Source organism: Carassius auratus, chromosome 27, assembly GCF_003368295.1.
Source record: "Carassius auratus strain Wakin chromosome 27, ASM336829v1, whole genome shotgun sequence".
Taxonomy (NCBI): Eukaryota; Metazoa; Chordata; class Actinopteri; order Cypriniformes; family Cyprinidae; genus Carassius; species Carassius auratus.
Window position 1 is genome coordinate 17,047,220 of NC_039269.1, and position 22,479 is coordinate 17,069,698.

Sequence of the window (22,479 nt, forward strand, 5' to 3'; positions counted from 1 at the left end):
CCCAGACTGGGCCTTAGTTAAATTAAGAAAATCAAGCCGCTTTATTTAAAATGCCTTAAAAAAAAAAAACATTGCAGGTGTGCATCTTGAGACAGAATAATGTCACTGATAATTTAAAATATGTCAGAATGAGACACCTCAAAAATGCATTTTAATCTAGGACTAGCTGCTTCAGTCTTGCCTGTGAACTCAGGGGTATATCTTTTGTTTTATCTTGAAACTTTAAGTCTTTTTGTGTGAAATGAATACCACTTGGTATGAGTTTTTTTTTTTTTTTTTTTTTTTTTTACATAATGGAAAGACTTCCTTACCTTATTTATGTATAATGGGGTTTTTAGGCATAAAAAAGGCTTTTAGGTCTGCTAAATATGTGTTTGGGGAATGTAACTGTGTTTAAATGTTAAATATATGTGCATGAATGCTTGGCTGAGTAAGAATCGTTTCACATTTGAAATTCACTTAAATCCTTGTAGTTAGCAAAAAGTATCATTTATTGCAGTGTAAGTAGCGAAGATGTCCATTATTGTTCATATTGACGAAGTCGAAGTGCGTTTAACAGCAATGCACAGATTGCTTCCATTTTCTGTAGTTTGACGACGTCCCCTTAATCCTTCATTGAATCGCTTGTGTCTGAGAATCGCGCGCCTGCGCCGCTGCTTCTGCCGCACTCGCTGCCGCCAGAGCCCGACTGAAATCACAGACACGGGCCTTCCTCGCCAGCATCCCTCCATCCAGCTCTCAATCCCAGGGGAGGGGGGAGTAGCCGAGGACCTGTCTGGAACCACGAACAAGTTACCGGACATCCACTGCGTGTGTTTTTCAGGGGTTTTTCGTCTTCAGCTGAATTAACGGTATCAAACTTGCAGCAATGGAAAGAAAGGTAGGAATGCAACGCCATCGCATCGCCTCATTATCCGCTTCGCTATACGGAAAATGCGTTTTCGGCATTTGTTATATCAAAGCGTTTCTGCTTGGCACTAGTGTCTCATTCAGACGTGTATACTAATGTAATTTAGCCGTTTTCATGCATTGATGCTTATTATTAGACTAAAAACAACCCTGCGCGCTTGGTTGACACCTGTCAATTGAACTATTACTCATGTGATTCAGTTGTTATTTGCAAGGAATGCTTCATATTTTTTGCCTCCATGTGTCTGCACAGTTTTTTTTAGCTCAGAAATAGGACGTCTGGTTATGACCAATACTAGTCTGTCTCAGAACTTCTTCCATCTGCTTTTTTTACTGATGTATCTTGTAACTTACATTATGAACATCCTCCATGAGCCCAACATCTGCTCTGCATCGTGTCTATGTGCTTCCAGACAGTGGTGTTTGCAGTCCTGAAGTTTGTAATTCCAGCGGAGGCCTATCCGTGTAGCAATACCACATCACATTTACTCCTTTACCACAAATACTAGGCTAGTCAGTGTGCTTTTCTCATAAAGAGATCTTATAATGTGTGTTGGACTAGACTTGACAGCACAAAAAAGTAAAGTTAATTAATAAAAGAAGATTGAGCTATGAAGAACATTTTCTGCATTGTGCACATGGATAATAAAGCTCATTTTCTTACCAAAACCTGTGTTTGCCCCCCTCCAGTACCCCCTTCACTCTGATTGAATGGGACATTGCCACCCTCAAGTATGGGGGTCCTTAAAGGGGGTCTTCTACTATTGGAGCAGATTTTTCCTTCTTAGCTTTATTTTTTTATTTTCTTTTTTTATTTTGCTTAGTTGGTTCTATCAGCAGTAAATGTTTTTTATATGTGTACAATGCTTGTCAATTTACAAATTATAATTATTCAAAATAATGTACATATTTTGATATTTATCTTCCTTGCCAGTGTTTTTTTTTTTAATGATTTAATATATATATATTTTTTATTCAAATAAAAATGTAATAGTGGAGATTTTTAGTAATACATTTTAGCGAGTAATTTACCAACTTTTCCCCCAACAGCTTGTCTTTCATTAAAAAAAAAAAAAAGTAAATTGCCTGAAAGATTGAGCAGCTTGTTTACATCCACATACCTCTGAAAGTCCAAAAATGTGCTTTCATTAAAATGTTAGTTTATCCAGTAATGAAAATCCTCATCGTTTACTCGCCCTCAGTGACTCAGTATTCTTTTTTTTTTTCTTTTTTTTTGTCAGTGCAATAAAAATGAATTGGTCCAATGTTGTTTGGATCTCAAATTCTTCAAAAATCTCTAATTCAAGATCCTGCCTGTTTAAACATTCCTTTAGAGTTTCCCCAGTGTTAATCATTCAGACTTTACCCTGATATAATTCACAGACGTAATAACCAGCTGTAAGAGTAAAAGGATAATTTACCGCCACATAACCGCCTATTGGAAAAGCACTGTGTCTGTGTTTTGATAGTTCTGATTGCCATGGTCCTGCATTCAGTGGCATTCCACTACACACCAGTGGTCCAGCGACATCCCCCTTCACAGACCCCCATCCTTCCAAACCCAGAGTCTGTGAGGGAAGCTACAATAAAACAGAGAGAGAGAGAGAGAGAGAGACTAGACTCTGGCCACACGCTGACACGCTTTAAAAAGAGAGAGAGAGAGAGAGAGGAGAAAGGGAACGTCAGAGTGCGGAGAAGGAGGGAGGGAACACTCTCTTTTGGAGGAGAGGGAAAGAGGGAAGCGCACAGAGGCAGAGGTACCCAGCAATAGAGGGAACAAAAGAGAGACTGGGGGTTTAATACATGGACATGGAGGATTCTGCCGGAGGAGCTCGTAAAGCCACCAAGAGTAAACTGTTTGAGTTTCTCGTCCATGGAGTGGTGAGTGAGAGAGCGTGTGTGTTTGTGCATGGGGAAACGTGTCAATGGGACTTGGGAGAATTAAGATGCAGCGGCTCTTACTTCTATTTAGATTGGTTTTTATAAATCAGGAACAGACGTGGAGGACCGAGTGTAGAAGAATGAAACATATGGAGGAGGATAAGGAAAGAGAATCCGGTACTGGAAGTATGAGAGATACTTGTATTGTGAGGGATGAGTTCTAGTATGAAACAGATGATGCTCTTTTGGTGTGTGATTGTGTGTGTGTGTGTGCAGGCAGAGTAGGGTGTGTATCAGGAGAACCCTAAGGATAGATCACACATAAAAATCCGGCTGTGGTATTAAGTCATGAACATGTAGTATAAGCAAACTTGATTGTACGTGTTTCAGAGTGTTTTACTGCATAAAAATGTGGGTGAATGAAAGGTTCACAGAAACTTTTGAGAACTTTTGTTGGTTGTGCAACTTTTTTGAGGCTGCTTTCTAATACTATTTGATATCAGACCACATGAAAGGTATTGTTTCTAGAGGCTTCTTTGCCAAAACACAACCTTTAAGACGTCCTAACCCTCTATTAGCTTCGCTTCTGCAGTGTATTATTAAACAAAGCCACTGGTTCTATTGAAATAATATTCCAGAAATGGCTATTCATGAAAATGAAAGTATAGATATTTTGATTGCTTTGGGGTTGAATGCAGACTCTCTGTGAGTGGTTACTGGTGATCACAAACTTCTCCATGGTTTATAAATGAGAGTTTACTCAGCCTACGATTGCTAAAAGACCTTGTACAATTATTTACATTTTTTGACGTTTTATTTTAAAACCGTTCTAACCTGATAAATAGATTTTCATTATTTAACAGGTTGTACTACAAACTTGCGAAATTTGCCTCAAGCTGTGTGGTAAAGGTTAAAAATCTCAAACCCACTGATTTTTTCTCCATTAATAAAGATTCACATTGTGATTGATCTGAGAACAGTAATATTAGTATCTACAAAAAGATTTCTGGTATTGGTGTCTCTGAATAGATACAGATATGTAGTATATTGCACAGCAGTATTGAGAAACTTCTCCTGTGTGCTAGTCCAGCACTGCGGCCTCCTCCTGTGCCCTGAACACCTCCATTGCGACCTTGAGAGCCAGGGATTGGCAGAGGCGTGCAGAGACCTGCACCCGTTCCCGCAGCGTCCACATGTCCACAGCCCACTGCCTCTTCACTCAGATGTTTTGAGATTGGACCGGGCAGGGACACCTCTGGAGCTTGGCCTACTTTGGGAAGCGATGATTGGGTTGTGAGGGTCACAGCACCATACGGGAGCATCTCTGGCAGAGATTGTACTGTACTCACACTGTAGGGAGGACTGGAGCTGGGGACGTTGGCTCACATTCTGGATGTTTCCACAACTTTGGTGCACATCCAGAGAGTCACAGGGACTTTGTGACTCTGCCATTATGAGTCATGAACAACAGACCTAAGATCTCCTCTACAGCATACAAACTGCATTGAGAAATAATAACAGGACAAAAAACCCAAATATAATATTACTTTTTAGTCGAGTAACACTTTACAGTGCCATACAGTTTGTTCAAATATTAATTTATGCTTTAGGTGTTGTGAGCTAACAATGAGCTTTTATGAGCTTTTTTTTTAATACTTTTTATTAATCGGTATTGAGGGTAATTTATAAAAAGACAATTTGTTCTGTCATTTAATGTTGTAATAATAAATTAAGTTGTATGTAGAAATTAATAATAACATAGAATAATAAATGTTTATATTTAATTTTAGCTGTTGCATTAACTGCTGTTGACAAATATTGCTATATTTAATTAAACAAATTAATTCCATTCAATTTATTTATGCATAACACTTTTCACATTCTCATTTATTAATCAAATAATGTAAATTTCTAAATATAATATTTTTAATTAATATATCCATCATTAAAATAAATTCTGTTATTGAATATACTTTATATAAACGTATGCATAAAAGGTGAATGTATTTGTGTCTGTGTTTAATTAAATAATCAATTCTATTCAGACTTATTCATATAGCGGTTTCACAATTCAAATCAGTCCAGATTTATAGTGGGGGGAAAATGGAAAGAAATTCCCCAAAACGTATTTGTAATTCCAGAAAGCACAATGCATGTGGACTAGGTGAAATGAGACGTTATTTAGCATCACAGTTGTCATTTCGACTGGGTTAGGCTGACTTGCCCAACACCTCTGTGTTTTGGTAGAGGGCGAGCAGCTGTCGTTTCTGAAGTGACAGGCACAGGTGCGAGAGGCCCTGCTCTAGTTCTGCTTCAGATAGTGGAGGAGGAGCTCATAACAGAGCCTTAGCTCAAAAGAGTCTTTGTGCATTATGTCAGCTTGCTGTAATTGATTTAAAAGCTACAAGCTGGATGAGCTTACATATACGAATGTATGCATATATGTATCTTCATATGTATTGTGTGTCAGAGAGATAACATCCTATAACATGTCAAAGGAGTTCTGCAAAGAAATGTGAGGCTATCTGACCTTTAGTCTACATTTTTCTCATCTCTACAGCGTCCAGGGATGACCTCAGGGGCACGGATGCCTCATCAAGGCGCTCCCATGGGGCCTCCTGGACCTCCATATGGAGGAACACCACCGATTCGGCCAGGGATGCCTAACCCAACCCTAGACCCAAACCGAAAACGTCCTGCCCCAACCCAGCCAGTGCAATCTCCCCCTGTCCAGAACCGTCCCAGAAAGTGAGTGCCACTCAAACTGTTCTCTGACCTCTCACTTACTCTGTTGATTATTTGAATCAGTGCAAACAACAGATGATAAATGATAGATATGTGTTCCCTGAACCTACTGTATCTTGAGAGAAATCTGGGCATTTTGATTTTGAGGGACTTCATATGAAGTTTTATTAAGGTTTACGGTCTCCATTTTGCTCCTCCTACAATTTGCCAGCAAGCTCATGCCAAGTATAGCGCTCTCTAGTGACAGAACTATCTTATGTTTGGCTCTATCTTTAGACAGCAACATTTTGATCGCTATTAAATGCCAAAATATTTCCTGGTGAATACTAATACTGCAACAGTTATCATAAGTAATACACTTACTGCTATTGCATTTTGCAACAGAGTATCACAGTGCCCTTCCTAATCAGAGGTGTAGAAGACTTGAAGTGAGGACGCTGAATTTCTGCAGGGCATTTCTGTCTCGTACTGTATGTGCCCATTTTGGTACAGCATGTACTTGGAAATTTGTCACTGACATTTGAAACTCTTGTTTCCAGTCAATGATGTAGCTGCTAAAGCCTAGTGTCAGATATTGAATTTTTTGATTCACATTGCTGTCTGTGTTGCATTTGTTTCCAAAAGATTTTACACACAGGATTATGTGATCACAAATGGCAAAATTCTGTACGTAAAGTCACAATCACCTCTAAACTTTGCCAACAGCCTCGCGGAAAGGACCTTCACCAAGGGATTCCATTGCTAATTTTCATTTGAAACAACCCTGCTAATAGCATTCCCTTCCCAAGGGCGTGATAGTGATGTTTGGAATTTGCTGTTAGTTTTCTCAGGTTTTCATCTGTCTTGTCGCATTACTGTATTTGTCCTTGCAATTTCATTTCAACTGTATATATGCATGTAAGAGCGTCAGTTGTAATAACTGAGGGGCACCTTACTGAATTCAACAGACCATGCTACCAAAAAATCTAACTGTTTAACAAATAGTTGACCTGGATTATCACAAGACATTTATCTCAGTACATTCTTGGCCAGAATTTCACAATCTTCCAATACTGCTTAATGCACAGGTATTAACATTTTGCCTGATGCAAATAAGCCATAAATTATGTTGTGTAATGGTAAATAATCGATAAATGGCCCCTATTTGATCTAACCTTATATCTAATCTATACTATTTTGTCTACATAAATGTAAAAATATATAATTGAAGCAGTTCACAAATGAGTTTAGGAATCACATGTAAATGTAGGCTGCATTTATTTGATCAAAATACAGTAAATACAGTAATATTATATAATATTATTAATTTCTATTTAGGTGTTATTCCCTGTGATGCAAAGCTGCATTTTCAGCAACCAGTCTTCAGTGTCACATGATTTTTCAATAATCATTCTAATATGCTGTAAAAATACATTTCCTATTTTTATCAGTGGTGAAAACTATATTTGTAGAAACGATGATACATCTTTCAGGATTATTTGATGAAAAGAAAGTTTAAAAGAACAGCATTTATTTCAAATATAAAACTTTTTTAACATTATAAATGTCCTTACAGTGACTTTTGCATCCTTGCTAAATAAAAATTATTTTAACTCTCCAAAGTATTAAAAAAATGTTACTGCCCCCAAACCTTTCAGGGTTAGTGTATATTTGCAGATATTGCCTGTAAATACACATAGACCTTTTGATTGGGTGCTTTTCTGTTCTGGTCTCCAAAGTAACCCATTCAAATACAGGTGCATCTCAATAAATTAGAATGTCATGGAAGAGTTCATTTATTTCAGTAATTTAACTCAAATTGTGAAACTTGTGTATTAAATAAATTCAGTGCACACAGACTGAAGTAGTTTAAGTCTCTGGTTCTTTTAACGGTGATGATTTTAGCTCACATTTAACAAATACACCAATTCACAATGTCAACAAATTTGAATATGGTGACATGCCAATCAGCTAATCAACTCAAAACACCTGCAAAGGTTTCCTGAGCCTTCAAAGTGGTCTCTCAGTTTGGTTCAGTAGGCACGGGGAAGACTACTGACAGTTGTCCATAAGACAATCATTGACATCCTTCACAAGAAGGGTAAGCCACAAACATTCATTACCAAAGAAGCTGCTGTTCACAGAGTGCTGTATCCAAGCATGTTAACAGAAAGTTGAGTGGAAGGAAAAAGTGTGGAAGAAAAAGATGCACAACCAACCGATAGATCTGCAGCCTAATGAGGATTGTCATGCAAAAACGATTCAAGAATTTTAGTGAACTTCACAAGGAATGGACTGAGGCTGGGATCAAGGCATCAAAAACCACCAAACACAGACATGTCAAGGAATTTGGCTACAGTTGTTGTATTCCTCTTGTTAAACCACAGACAACATCAGATGCGTCTTACCCAGGCAAAGGAGAAGAAGAACTGGACTGTTGCCAAGTGGTCCAAAGTCCTCTTTTCAGATGAGAGCAAATTTTGTCTTTCTTTTGGAAACCAAGGTCCTAGAGTCTGGAGGAAGGGTGGAGAAGCTTGACCGATATGTGTTTTTTGACAACCAGTGCTGATATCTTGGAAAGCAGGGGGCTGATAGCCGATATCAAACTGATATGAGTTTTAAAAAATTATTATTATTAATAATATTTAAGAAATGTGAAATCATTTGACAATTTTTCACAAATAAATAAATATTTAATAAAAATATAATAAAAAGGAATAATCACTGTGACCAACAGGGTTCTCAGTATTCTGGGAAGTTTATGTGCTTTGGGAATAATATTTTTTAAATAAAGTCAAGGTAACCCTTATTTTACATACAGCACACAGTGAAAATATCCTGAATATGACAGTGGGCAAATGCATAAAGTGCAGCATAATTTGAAATCACGAGTTTAAAGTTAAAAGCATTCAATTCACATGGACCAACCGTTACGCTGGGAACACGCGATCATGCTGGAAACACATACAGACTTCACAAGATCTCACAGCTGGATTTTGACTAAATTTGCAAATTAAATGTTCATTAGTCATTCAAAGATTTGTTTAAATTATATAAATGCGTATTTGCTTAATGCTGATGCAAACGAGAAAGTACTATATTGTTTGCCTTTCTATTACTAATAGGCCTAATATAAAACCAATCATTATAATACTTTCTGTATACATTAATTCATCTGTTTAATCGTTCTGTGATTATTAGACAGACTTCTATCCATATTAGAAAGAAGTGTTAACGACGACGATGAACAAAAGAGACAGTGTGAGCACTGTGGGCGCTCCGCACTGCCGCTCTCATCACAGTCAAAATAAAAGTCCCGCCTCGAACACATTGGCCAAGCAGAACTACTTATCGGCAGATGCCGATATTTGAAAAATGCCAAATATCGGCCAATATATTTGCCTTGGTGATATATCGGTCGACCACTACTCATAGGCCAAGTTGCTTGAAGTCCACTGTTAAGTTCCCACAGTCTGTGATGATTTGAGGTGCAATGTCATCTGCTGGGGTTGGTCCATTGTGTTTCTTGAAATCCAAAGCACCCATTTACCAAGAAAATGTGCTTTTGGCACACACTGCCAAAAGCACCAAAAGTTGGTTAAATGACCATGGTGTTGGTGTGCTTGACTGGCCAGCAAACCACCCAGACCTGAACCTAATAGAGAATCTATGGGCTATTGTCAAGAGAAAGATGAGAAACAAGAGACCAAAAAATGCAGATGAGCTGAAGGCCACTGTCAAAGAAACCTGGGCTTCCAGACCACCTCAGCAGTGCCACAAACTGATCACCTCCATGCCAATGCTGAATTGAGGCAGTAATTAAAGCCAAAGGAGCCCCTACCAAGTATTGAGTACATGTACAGTAAATTAACATACTTTACAGAAGGCCAACAATTCACTGAAAATGTTTTATTATTGTGAATGTTATTATTGTGAATACTTATGAAGTATTGTAATTTGTTGAGATTTTGAATTGGTGGGTTTTTGTTAAATGTGAGCCAAAATCATCACAATTAAAACAACCAAAGACTTCAACTACTTCAGTCTGTGTGCATTGAGTTTATTTAGTGTTCCTGTAGCTCAACTGGTAGAGCACTGCGCTAGTAAGCAAGCAAGCGCAAGGTTGGGGGTTCGATTCCCCGGGAACAAATGATATGTAAAAATTGATAGCCTGAATGCACTGTAAATCGCTTTGGATAAAAGCGTCTGCTAAATTCATAAATTTAATTTAATTTAAATTTATTTAATTTAATTTAATACATGAAATAAATGAACTTTTCCACAACATTCTAATTTATTGAGATGCACCTGTAGTGCCCTTCTGTTTTTAATGTAGCCAACATTGTCAGCTTTGTGTCATCTACACAACTTTGAGGAGACAGGCACTGACAAATGACTGCCATTGCGACACTGTAGTGATGGCGCTATGGAGTCATGTGCTTTTTAGAACCATTTTAATAGGTTTAACGTTAGATTATCAGCTCGGAATATACGCTAATTTGACTACAGACACTGGAGACCAGAAATGCAAAGCATCCTTCTGGTTTTAGAATCAGGCGTGACTTCTGTGTTCAGGAAAAATACCTATATGTTTACAATATCGGCTGTTACCGAAAAGTTCTGTTTAAGTAACTAACTAGAGGTACCCCAAATCAACCTATAGGAAACCACTTGGATTTCCAGCAGCAAATGAGATATCTGCAAGACAGATGGACATGAGAGACGCCCAATCAGATCCTTCAGTTGGATCCTTCAAGTAGGCCGTTTATTCTGCTGCATGTTAGTTTGACAGTTTGTGATGGACCCTGCCTGATTGGTTTGTTCCCGTTTGCAGCTACAAACATGACTGAATCATTTCCCCAAATGCATGTGTGCACTTGAGTTCACAGATAAGTCAAAACCACTAAAAAATGGCATTCAGTAAATAAACACAATAGTCATCATGACCTGAGAATGAATGCATGTGTAGTAAATATGCAGTTGCGGTCAGTTAGCTTTGTGTGCAGGCTGCATGACCCTTCTGTCATGCTGTCTGTGTTAATTCACAATGTTTTCTCTCTTATAGTTCAGTAAACGCTCATTTTATTCACCTGAATGCATTAATGATTAATTTTAGAAGAAGAATAAGTGACGAGTGACGAGACATTCACCCTCACAGCCTCACTGCATCTCAGTCTCTGCTGCTCAGCTCCTCCCGGAGGAGCAGTGTGGCTTAGGGTGGACGAGTCGGACCATGAGAAAGTTGATACTCCAGAGGGGGTTCGGATGTGAATGTGGACAGACATTTCCTGCTCCAACGGGGTCATGTGCTCCTCGGCTCTGGACCTGAGGAGTTGTCTGTAGGAGTGTTTGTCAGTATCAGTTTGGCATGTTTGTCAGTGAAATTGTCTTTTCTGCACTAGTGAATCATATGCATCATGTTTGGGAATAAAAGAGAAATGAGTTAGGAGGGTCTTGATGAAAAAAAGCAGTTGGATGCAAAAAAATGTATTACACTTACGATAAAAATGGCAGCTGTGGTTGCCAGATATTCACATTAAATAATATAGTACCAGTGTTACAGATTGGCATGTTGGTGCCTGTATATGTTTTATTAAGTGATACCATGTAAAAAAAAAAAAAAACATAGCTACTTCGAATATCAAAATCTGCTTTTTAACTGAGAATTTGCCACCACAATAAAGGTGGTAAAACAGAGAGACACAAGGGTCCAAAACATCATCAGGCGCACATTACAATAAAATAATGCAATAGACATTGACTAAATAACATAAAATGACAAAAAACACCCTAATATACATTATGGATAATAAAAGAAGATTCAATAAAATGTAATGTCACACATCCAGGAACCTCTGGGAATGACCTCTAAATATTTATTTTTTTATACTGTTTATTATATAGTAATTTAAAACTTTAAAGTAAAAGTATATATAAATCCATGTTAAGCCATTTACAGTTGTCACTGTGTATGGGAATATAACTTACATTTAACAGGTTTTTACCTTAGCATTTTTACCCTGCCCTTCTATAAAAATTACAAACATTTTTGCAATTTATTAACAAAGGCTTGATGTTTGATTGCTGTGTGAACAGTCCTTTACAATAAATGAGACAGCCAGATGTTAAAACAACAAGGCAACTCTACTATACATGCTCCCATTAAATGTGCAAAAATGTATATTTACGCATCATGGTCAAGTGTTATTTTCAACCTCTTTTTGTCCTTTTCTCGCTCTTATACCTTCTCTCTGATCACACACACAAATACACAAAACACACACAGCTGGAAAAAATGTCTGGATGGGTCCCAGTTATTCAGCAGATGGCCTGTGGACTCTGCTATCAGTCACCATAGTAACATATTTTCCCTCTCTCTCTCTCTTTCTTTCTTTCTTTCTCTCCGTTTTCCCCCATCCGTAGTGCCAAGAGAAGAAAAATGGCAGACAAGATTCTCCCTCAGAGGGTGAGGTCCATCACTATGGCTTTTATCTGTTTGTCTGTGTTTGTTTGTTTATTCATGTCTTAATTTCCAGTGCCAAATCAAGAGTGATTACGGTGCAGGTAATTGTGCTGGGTTCTCTTATTTCTGGGAGCAAAAAAGTGAAATGGATGGGCAAGAGGGATCCAATTTGTCACGAAGACTGCTGTTGTGTATTTGTTTTTTTCTGTCAGTGGAAAAGGGTTTGATTCCCAAGGAATGTGATGGTGTGTGATTACATGGAGATGTGGGATGAGTGCAGGCACATTACAGATTTGGTAAAATGTGTCCATCGGGATGTGACACAGTACCACAATAGCAGGAACTGGAGGGGATGTGAGCTCTTGAAATGGGTAATCCTCTCAAAGTCTTAATAAGGTTTTTTTTTACAGCAAAACCAAAAAGTCCTAATACATTATGATGAGGTTTGTAAAATGCTCTAGGTCACATGGGAAGGAGAGAATGATGCAACACTGTGAAAATCAGGAGAGCAGAGCATCAGGTTACAATTTTGCTGTGTATCATGCAAGGACATACATGATTTGTTTCAGTAACAAGTCACAAACGAGAATCGGGATCTAAAACAGTCATTGACTTAGTAAAGAATGGTACAAACACCTGGTGAAATCTGGTAATGGTTTCTTTCTAAATCAGTTCACAAAGACTAATTGACTTGATTTAGTTGGTTGGTATGTCTACATTTACCAATATTCTAGGCCCATATTACAGCAAAGTATATCTTTGTCTGAATATGAGTAATTACTGTATTCATAATGCTGATGGAGTTATGGTGAATTGAGTAAATACCTTTCATATCAACATAAGGCAAAAAAAAAAAAAGATAACATTAAGTATGGGTTCACTTGTATTGAGGATAAACATTTTATGTGACTAACAAGTGGAAGTGTGGAAGTGGAAATTTCATAAAGTGGATTTTCTTCTATCCAAAAGCATGGAACAACTGAAATTATTATTTTTTTTTATACCAAAGTATTGAATTGACCTGCTTATGTTAATAATTTGCATATTGTTGGACTTAGTTAATGGTAGTATTAAAGGGGTCATATGATGTTGCTAAAAAATAACATTATTTGGTGTATTTGGTGTAATGAAATGTGTTAGCGGTTTAAGGTTCAAAAAACACTTTATTTTCCACATACTGTACAGTATTGTTTCTTCTCTCTGCCCTGCCTTTCTGAAACGTGATGATTTTTAAAAGGCTCATTGTTCTGAAAAGCGAGGTGTGCTATGATTGGCCAGCTATCCAGTGCAACAAGCTCTATTATACACCGCTCAAAACTTGAGTTTGAATCATCAGTGGCAAATCCTTTAAATATGTAACTGTACTTACAGACTGAGTCAGAACAGCTGGCATTGTAGTCTGCTCTCCCAGGATCAGGAAACAGTCCTCCATGAAATGTGCTGCACACATCTGAATTTTTGAGTTGAACTGTTCTAATGAATTATATAAATATAATTATTTAATATTTTAATTTAATCATTTAGACTCATTATAAAATTGGATAGCACTTTAATACATGTACCAATTCTCACTATTAACTATGTGTTTATTAGCATGCCTATAATGAACATATCAGCTGTTTATTAGTACTTATAAAGTACATATTCTGCATGACCATATTCTACATCAATAAAACTGCCCAATACCTAAGCTTAACAACTATCAAATTATTAATAAGCAGCAAATTAGGAGTTTACTGATGCAAAAGCCGTAGTTAATAGCAAGAATTGGATCTTAAAATAAATTATGACCTAAAATGGGATATAAATAACTTATTTATAATGTATAATACATTTTAAATACAGCAATATTTTTATATAATACAAATCTTATATTTATAGTTATAGAATCTTTTTCAATGTTTTTTTCATGAAGAATTTTGTCACTGTGTTAATCACATACCTAATTTTAGGACCCAAAATTAACTTTCTGTCATAACTGAAATTGATAACGAATGAGAATGTTAGCGGGAAAATGTTTAGACTATATGTGTAAAATTTCATCAAACTGCTCTTCAACATCTTCTGAACTGTTACTAGACCTGATTGCAGAGTTGCTTGTTCACAATGCCTATTCATTAGATCCGGGAACTGGTGCCAGAGTCCCAGGCGTACATGGACCTCCTAGCTTTTGAGCGCAAACTTGACCAAACCATTATGAGGAAGAGAGTGGATATACAAGAAGCCCTCAAAAGACCAATGAAGGTATGTGATTTCAGTACACAACTATAGTGAGATTTAATTCATAGTTAGCAATAAAGTGAAAAATATAGGTGCTTCTGAAAATTCTTTTTGTCTAATAGCAAAAGCGGAAGCTACGATTGTACATTTCGAACACTTTCAACCCTGCCAAACCTGATGCAGAGGACTCTGAGGGCAGCATTGCATCCTGGGAACTGCGTGTAGAGGGCAAGTTGTTGGATGACGTAAGTTTGCCTTAAAGGGTACCTAATATATGTTGTTCGGATGTGTGCGTCCAGAAAAACGTATATCAGAAATGTAAACGTGAACGCTACATCAGAAATGTAAATGCTTTAAAACGTGTGATTTCAGTGCGATATACATAATAATCAAAACCAAACATATGTTTTTTGGCAGAGATCTGAGATACAAGCTAAAATTGTACAGCCCTGTCCTGGGAAATAGGGTGGGGGGCAGAAGCTCATTTGCATTTAAAGAGAAATGGACTGAAACAGCCTGTTTCTGCTTCCACTCAAAATAGGTATTTTCAAAATGATATAATAAATGATCTGTGGGGTATTTTGAGCTGAAACTTCACAAACACATTCTGGGGACACCTGAGATTTAGAATACATCTAGTTAAAATGGGCATAATATGTGCCCTTTATGCTGCTTGTTCAGTTTAGGTCATTCAAATTAGCCAATGTAACAACTACTAACTTAATTTCACTGCGCACAATCAGTTGTCACTTATGTGTCACTTATTTAAAACATGCATGAATAATTACTGAATCCAGCTTAGTCCTTTTCATTGCATCCAGCAGACGTAACAAAACGTAGTTATGTTCGTAAGATAGAACAAATCCACCCAAATTACTTTTTTTTTCTTTAAAAGGCTTAATTTAATTGCATAGAACAATTTAATTAAGCTAATTGAATGTTTTTATCTTTTCGAAAGTTACTGTTCTGTCAATGCTAATGTTTGTTTTGGCTTCATTCAATTTGCAAGTCCCTTTTTCAAGCTTTATCTTTTATTCCCTGTGCGCTTTAGCCTGGAAAACAAAAGAGGAAGTTTTCATCTTTCTTTAAGAGCCTTGTTATTGAGCTGGATAAGGATCTGTACGGCCCTGACAACCACTTAGTGGAGGTAAGAATTAACTCACTCTTCATACAGCAATAAAAAAACATTGCTAAATATTCATTCTTTACAAAGGTTGGAAGCAATTAATATGAGAGAATCTCAAGTATCCTTTTTGCATTTCAAACAAGGTTGAGGACAGTCACAAAGGGCGATATGTCACATTCAAGCACATGTCCACAAGAATCTATTGGCCTCTACTGTGCGACAGATTGGATTGGAGCGCAGTAGAAAAGTCATTGTCAGAATGAAAAGTTCAGTTACCCATACTTCATGTAAGACATATCTCTGTGGTCTCCATAGCAACGTGTTACATAAGGAAGATGCCCATGACACTGTGGAGTGATGACACTGCAGCCAGCACAGAGCTTTGGGCAGCGTTAACAGTAGAAAAAAACACATTTCTGAAGACAAACACTTATAAAACCTTTTACAGCACACTGAGAGTCTTTGTATTCAGAGAGTGTGTTTTACTCGTTTAGTGGAGGAACCATTGTGCACAGGTGCTATTCACATACACTCAGGCATTTACATTACACAAGGGAACCTTCCCAGCTGCCTCGCGCACTTAATATTTATGCACTTTGTTAGGAACATTGAGGTCTTGGGAAGGCAGATACACAGAAGTGGTCTGCAGCTCTCAAGGAGTTACCCTTGTGCCCCTCCGGCCCATTGGAACGGGCTGAACGCGCCGCATTTGGGTTTATTCATTCAGCAGCTCTTTAAATTGTCCTTGGTGACTGTGGGTTTTCATCACAACACACACCAGATTGAGGCGTGCGATAAAAAGAATGATTTACCTGCGGAGAAGGATGGCATTGAAAAAACCCTCCAGTGTCAAGCAAAGCTAATTGAGTTGAGCTGTGACTCATTGCTATTATGTCGTCTCTTTCAAATGGCGCTGAAACATGTGATGGTTTAGGGAACATGCTAGTGAGATCGCATAAAGAGCCTAATCATTTTATTCACTCTCATGCTTGAATGTCTCCTCCATGCATAAACAGTGCATAAGCAGTCCATAGTTAATAAAGAAAAAACTGCGGGGGTCATTTTAAGATTTGACATTCTCTTTCAGTGGCTCAAGAATGATGTTCAGGCAAGTTATATTATATTACACTAGTGTAATACTGTCACTCATACTGATTTGAGCAAACCCATCATGGTCATAACCAGGGTTTGAAAATTCAGTTTTTACAATATTTAGTAGTAGCTTAATTCAGAGAAAACTTGTTTTTGAACATGAGAAATGTATGAAGGACCGGACCTCAGTGACCTCATAGCTGTCTATAACCATAAATATAAAATTTTGGTGATTTTATTTGAGAAGAGGTGTCAGATTTATGACTGTTGACTTGTGGGGAATAAATCAGTCAGAAATACCATACATTTAAGGCTCTTTCACACCAAGGGTGATAACTTTAATGATAAAGATATTGTTTTAAAAATGTTCTATTTGAAAAGAATAGCACCATTATCGCGGAAATGGCACAGAGGGAAACATTTTATTGGAATCACTATCATAATGTTTTTTTTTTTTGTCAATCCTGGAGCCAGTTGCATAAAGTTAGCCACCATCTTAAGACTGTGTCTTAATAACTAGTTTGACCAACAGTTGCCAAGGGGTAATCAGTCTTACATTTCTAATACAAATAAGACCAGTCTGTCTTTTCATAACTGAATTAAAAATGTTATTACCAGTCTTGAAGAAAAATAAATTTATGACTCATTTTTAAGACTAGTCTAAACAGTTTGTGCAACTGGCCCCTGGTTTAAAGAGCTTAAGCATTTAAAGTGGCACATAACAAAACTGTAGCGCTCGCTTGGAATAAACTGAATGTTATTGTGCATCGGTGTTTGCGCTAATAATTATCCTTATATTAAGTTATCAATCTTGCTTTGAATGGACCTTTGCATTAAATAAAAGACCCAACAATATCTAGGAACCAGAATATCATAGAAGCTAAAAGTCTAGAGCCGGAATGGTCTAGCAACCAACTAGTAAATGCATAGCAACCTGCAAAAAAACAACCACTAAGAGCATCTTAGCAACTGCATGTCCTGACAAACACCCTTGACAAAACAAACACTGCTCAGATTTTCTTCTGAATATATATCAAAATCTGGTTTGAAATTGCTGTATGCTTCTCGTGCAGCGGTTTTATATTATCTGCCTGTTGTTTAGGCTGAGTTTGTGTGTTCATCCTAACAGTGGCACCGCACTGCAACGAGCCAGGAGACAGATGGCTTCCAGGTGAAGAGGCCTGGCGATGTGAATGTGCGCTGTACCCTCTTGCTCATGCTGGATTACCAGGTGCGTGCAGGGGTGCCAGATTATTATGAGAGATTATGGCTGATGGATAACCAGGAAAGTTGTATGTCACAGCTGGTTTTATAGGCATGACAGCAAACTCTTTCAATGATAACTATGTGAAAAATCGACTGAGGGGTCTAAAAGTCTGAGCTCAGACTAAAAATCTGAGATTCAAAATCCAATTTAGACCTAGAAATATTGTTTTCATTTTAAGACATTTAAACAATTTAGGAACCAAATAAAATATATTAAGTACAAAGTGTATGGCAGCAAATAAATGTGTTGAGGAAGCCCAATTAGAAATTCATCTGCATAACGATAGCTTTAGTTTAATTGTCCTATCCATCTTGAAAAGCACTGTAATTAAAATATTTGGTCGAGTCATTAATCTCTAAAAGTTTGATTGCTCTTCTCTTTTCACCAAAGTAGCTATAGCTAGTGAGTAAATGGCTCTTTTATTTCCAGCAATTTTCACTTTGCTAACTACATCCTGATGGGAAGAGGCTTGGTTTGTCATAAAAAGCTTTGTTTTTAAACAATGGATATTTAAATCAAGAAAAAGAGACAATGAAGCAGATTTGCAATTGTGTAGTTGAAATGAAATCTTGTAGTTTCAGCAATATTTTGATGGACGACACGCAATTACCATCTAGAAAATGTAAATTCTTTTATAATCATTATACATTATGTTTTTGTGAAATTAAATTTAGTCATATTATAAAAATGTATTCATCAAACCAGATAAGCATTTCAATAAATTAGCAAAGGCAGAAATGTGATTAAAATGGTGATAAACATGGTAAAAGAAATTATTACAGGAGCTAAGATGTACAGTTACTGTATACTGCTATACTTACCCTGTTACACTGGCATTCAAAAGTTTGAACTTTTTAAATTATGCTTTCTATTTGATATCTTTTAAAATGTAATTTCTTCCTATGATGGTAAAGCTGAATTTTCAGCAGCCATAACTTTTCATTCTTCGGTGTTACATGATCCTGATTCTGATTTGGTTCTGAAGTAACATTTCTTCTTATTATCAATGTTGAAAACAGCTGTGGTGCTTGATATCTTTTTGTGGAAAACACAATTATTTGACAAAAAAGAAAGTTCAAATAGAAATCTTTTTTTTTTGATATTATAAATATCTTTAATGTGAATTCAATGAATCTTGTTCAATTAATTTCTTAAAAAAATAAAATTTAAAAATTTAAAAAAAAACTCTGATCCCAAACTTGTATATGGTAAATTTTAAAATAAACTCTTGCTGCTGAATTAAGTTCATGGACATGTGTCAACTTCTCAAGTACACTGAATGTAAATTGTAGTGTGGTAATATACTAAAGATATTTTAAAACAGTACAGTTCTGTTAGTAAATTCTGAATGTTTATTTCATTTGTGGATTTCAGCCTCCTCAGTTTAAGTTGGATCCTCGCCTTGCACGTCTTCTTGGCATCCACACTCAAACCCGCTCCTGCATCATCCAGGCTTTATGGCAGTACGTCAAGACCAACAAGCTGCAGGATCCTCATGAAAAGGAGTACATCAACTGTGATAAATATTTTCAGCAGGTACTACCATACCATAAATCCTTTTCCCATTTTGGTGTTAATATTTTGTCTGAAAGCAAAAGCTTTTTCAAAAAATTCCTTCCAGATCTTTGACGGTCCTCGCCTGAAGTTTTGTGAGATCCCCCAGCGACTAACCAATCTACTGCTCCCGCCTGATCCTATTGTGATCAATCATGTTATCAGGTAATTGGTCATAAATTTAGAATGTATTTCCATTGATCATTTCCTCAAACTTACAATCATGTGATCTATAGCCATTTAAGTCCTGCGACACAAACTGACATTTAAGGAGCCTGTTTTTCTTAAGAAATTAAAAGGGATAATTTACTTGAAAATGTAACTTCAAACTCATTATGTTCCAGTCCTCTATGTAACACTGTAGACGTTCGTTGAATGGATTTTTTTTCATAATTCATAGCATGACGCTCCAAAAAGCATTTTAGGTTGTGATGTATTATTGTGTTGTACATGGTAAAAACAACAGCATATATCTTTACAATGGGACAAGGGTGAATAACTAAGGACGGAATCTTTCTTTTCAGATGAACTGTTCATTTAAATGCCTTTTTCAATTGTTATTTTATCAGTGTGGATCCAAATGACCAGAAGAAGACAGCCTGCTATGACATTGATGTAGAAGTTGATGATCCTCTGAAGAGTCAGATGAATGGTTTCCTGCTGTCCACAGCCAATCATCAAGAGATTGCATCCCTAGACAACAAGGTCAGAAAGAGCTCTATCACTGAAATGTGAACAGAAATAATTGAATATCTAGATACTGTTGTATTCAACTCTATGCATAACTATTATGTTCTGATTGCACATTTGGAGTCCTCTTAACAGTCACATTTTCACCCTTTATTCTGTAGATCCATGAAACTATTGAGTCCATCAACCAGCTGAAGATTCAAAGAGATTTCATGCTCAGCTTCTCCAGGGACCCCAAGGGCTACATCCAGGACTGGATCTGCTCCCAGAACCGGGACCTTAAGGTGATTGTAGACTATGTGTACCACTCAAAATCAATGTCATATACAGTATTATATCAAATAATTTTGCACCCTAAGTGTATGTCAAAATAAAATGTAAACGTGTTTGAAACAGTGTCTCTACCTAGTGGTGGAAAGGATGTAATTGTTGGTAGAGAAACTGTCTTTTCTGCTGTTTTGAACTGGACTGGATTTTGTGGTTACAGCTGATGACAGATACAGTTGGAAATCCAGAGGAAGAGAGAAGAGCAGAGTTTTATAACCAGCCCTGGTCTCAGGAAGCTGTCAGCCGCTACTTCTATTGCAAGGTGAGGGGTACATGCAAATGAATCATGTTAATCATGTAAGAATTATTTGAAAAAATGCATTATTCTGTTTTATTTATCTACTCAAAAGTGACAACAGAGACATTTGTAATGTTACAAAGATTTTATTTGAATGAAATGCTGTTCTTTTGAATTTTCCATTCACTGAAGAAACTGAAAATATATCTCCATTTCCACAAAAACATTAAGCAGCAAGCTGTTTTTAAAATTGATGATAATAAAATTTTCTTTAGCAATAAATCTGCATATTAGAATGAATATATATATATATATATATATATATATATATATATATATATATATATATATATATATATATATATAAATATATATATATATAAATTATTTATTTTTTAATATTTTTTTTCTTTGCTTCTGATCTTAGTGTATGTTAGAATCAAAATTGGTAATTTAGTTTCTTTTCTTTTATGTAGATTCAACAACGACGACAGGAGCTTGAACAAGCTTTGGCCATGCGAACCACCTAAAAAAAATATCTCATTTTGAAAAATAAGTTGATAACTAGTTTGCTTCACCTGTGGCTTGGTCACTTTTATTCTGGTGGTCTCCACACTGGGCAGTTTTCATTGGACATGAAAGTATTGAAGCCTTTCTCAGTATGAGGTTTGGACTGATTTTAACCAATGAGGATAAATGAAAAGTGTAATTTTACTCTTATTTAATGTATGTTTACTGTACAGTTGAATGTATATAACCTCACAGTACAATGAATTTAAGAAAGTGGTTTTGAAATGCCACTTTCACACTGATTACACACAAATACAGCAGCTATCATAATTCTTTTACATCAGTTTTTTGACGCACATGAAGTGCAGATACACTGTGTGTCTTCTGACTTGAAAAGGTAGAAAATACCATGAATGAAACTTTTATGCCTGTGATTTTTTGTAACTAATGACATGGTAAATGTTAGTATGTAGGCATCGATATTGAATCTGTCCTTTTTTTTCTATGTTTAAATATTTTGTCACATTCTGCTTTCAACTTTCTCCTCTGTTTTTCTGTCGTTACATTTGCACTGTGCAAAAGATATGAAGAAATCCACTGGATGACTTTATTTGCAATAAGTGACATTTATTGTCATCATTTTAACATGTTAAAGAAAACATTCAAGGTAAATCATTTTGATTTGTGAACACTTGTGTTTACAATATCAGTTTTTGTGTATTGTTAAAGACTTAAAAATATTGTTCAAAAGAAGTGTTTATAAACAATGTTTCAAAACAATTTCAGGGGCTTTAAATGCCCGTAAAAAAAGATATGTTCTAAATATATTGTGTGTTGATAAATACAGTAACGCATGTTGCATGTGAACATTTTAGTTTTTTAGGAGTTTCTTTTTTAGCATGATTCTGAAATGTTTTGGATCTTTGTTGTCTTATTAATCACCAGTATGCACAGGAAGCATCAACCAAAGGTACCTTTACATCATCTTTGTGAATGCCAATAAATGACTTAATTTTACTGAATACTCCATCACACTAGTTGATGGCATTTGTATACCCGTGGCCTCAGATGTGCTTGATGCACAGATGAGAAATAAATCTGTGACTCATGAATGTCAAGAGGTGTTCATATTAAGAGGCATTGTCCCTTTACCTTTTAACAAGACATTCTTACTGTGTTATGTATATTATTTAAATAAGTGTGTCTGTTACGGACATTTTGAACAAGATTAATAAAACAAATACAAATTCATGACCATTATCATCGTTACTCAAGTTCACAAACCAGTCTGAATGATTCATTCATGAATCGAAACCTCATTCGCTTTCATTCCATTTGAAAGGTATAGATAATTCTTTAAAAAAAGAAAAGTTTATAGTAATAGAATTTTATTTTTTTGTATGAATTGTAGCTTTTAGGGGGAAAAAGTTACCATAAATTATAACCATATAGCTTTACCTTGAGATTATAATTTCTGT

The 22,479-nt window shown here is 36.3% G+C and overlaps 1 protein-coding gene across 3 annotated transcripts; it reads left to right on the top strand.

Annotated features, from left to right (window-relative positions):
* Window positions 1-480: 480 nt before the first annotated feature.
* On the top strand, window positions 481-22,252 carry smarcd3a (SWI/SNF related BAF chromatin remodeling complex subunit D3a). 3 transcript variants are annotated; one of them, XM_026206254.1, is made up of 14 exons: window positions 481-880; window positions 5,351-5,538; window positions 10,178-10,270; window positions 11,938-11,980; window positions 14,099-14,221; window positions 14,320-14,442; window positions 15,249-15,344; window positions 17,545-17,646; window positions 19,057-19,218; window positions 19,304-19,401; window positions 19,806-19,941; window positions 20,088-20,210; window positions 20,414-20,515; window positions 20,968-22,252. In XM_026206254.1, the coding sequence occupies exons 1-14, from the start codon at window positions 869-871 to the stop codon at window positions 21,019-21,021; spliced, it is 1,455 nt and encodes a 484-aa protein (XP_026062039.1). In that variant the 5' UTR covers window positions 481-868; the 3' UTR covers window positions 21,022-22,252. The 3 variants fall into 3 exon arrangements, with proteins under 3 accessions (XP_026062039.1, XP_026062038.1, XP_026062040.1); XM_026206253.1 differs by lacking the exon at window positions 481-880 and adding an exon at window positions 2,526-2,790; XM_026206255.1 differs by lacking the exons at window positions 481-880; window positions 10,178-10,270 and adding an exon at window positions 2,527-2,790.
* Window positions 22,253-22,479: the final 227 nt, after the last annotated feature.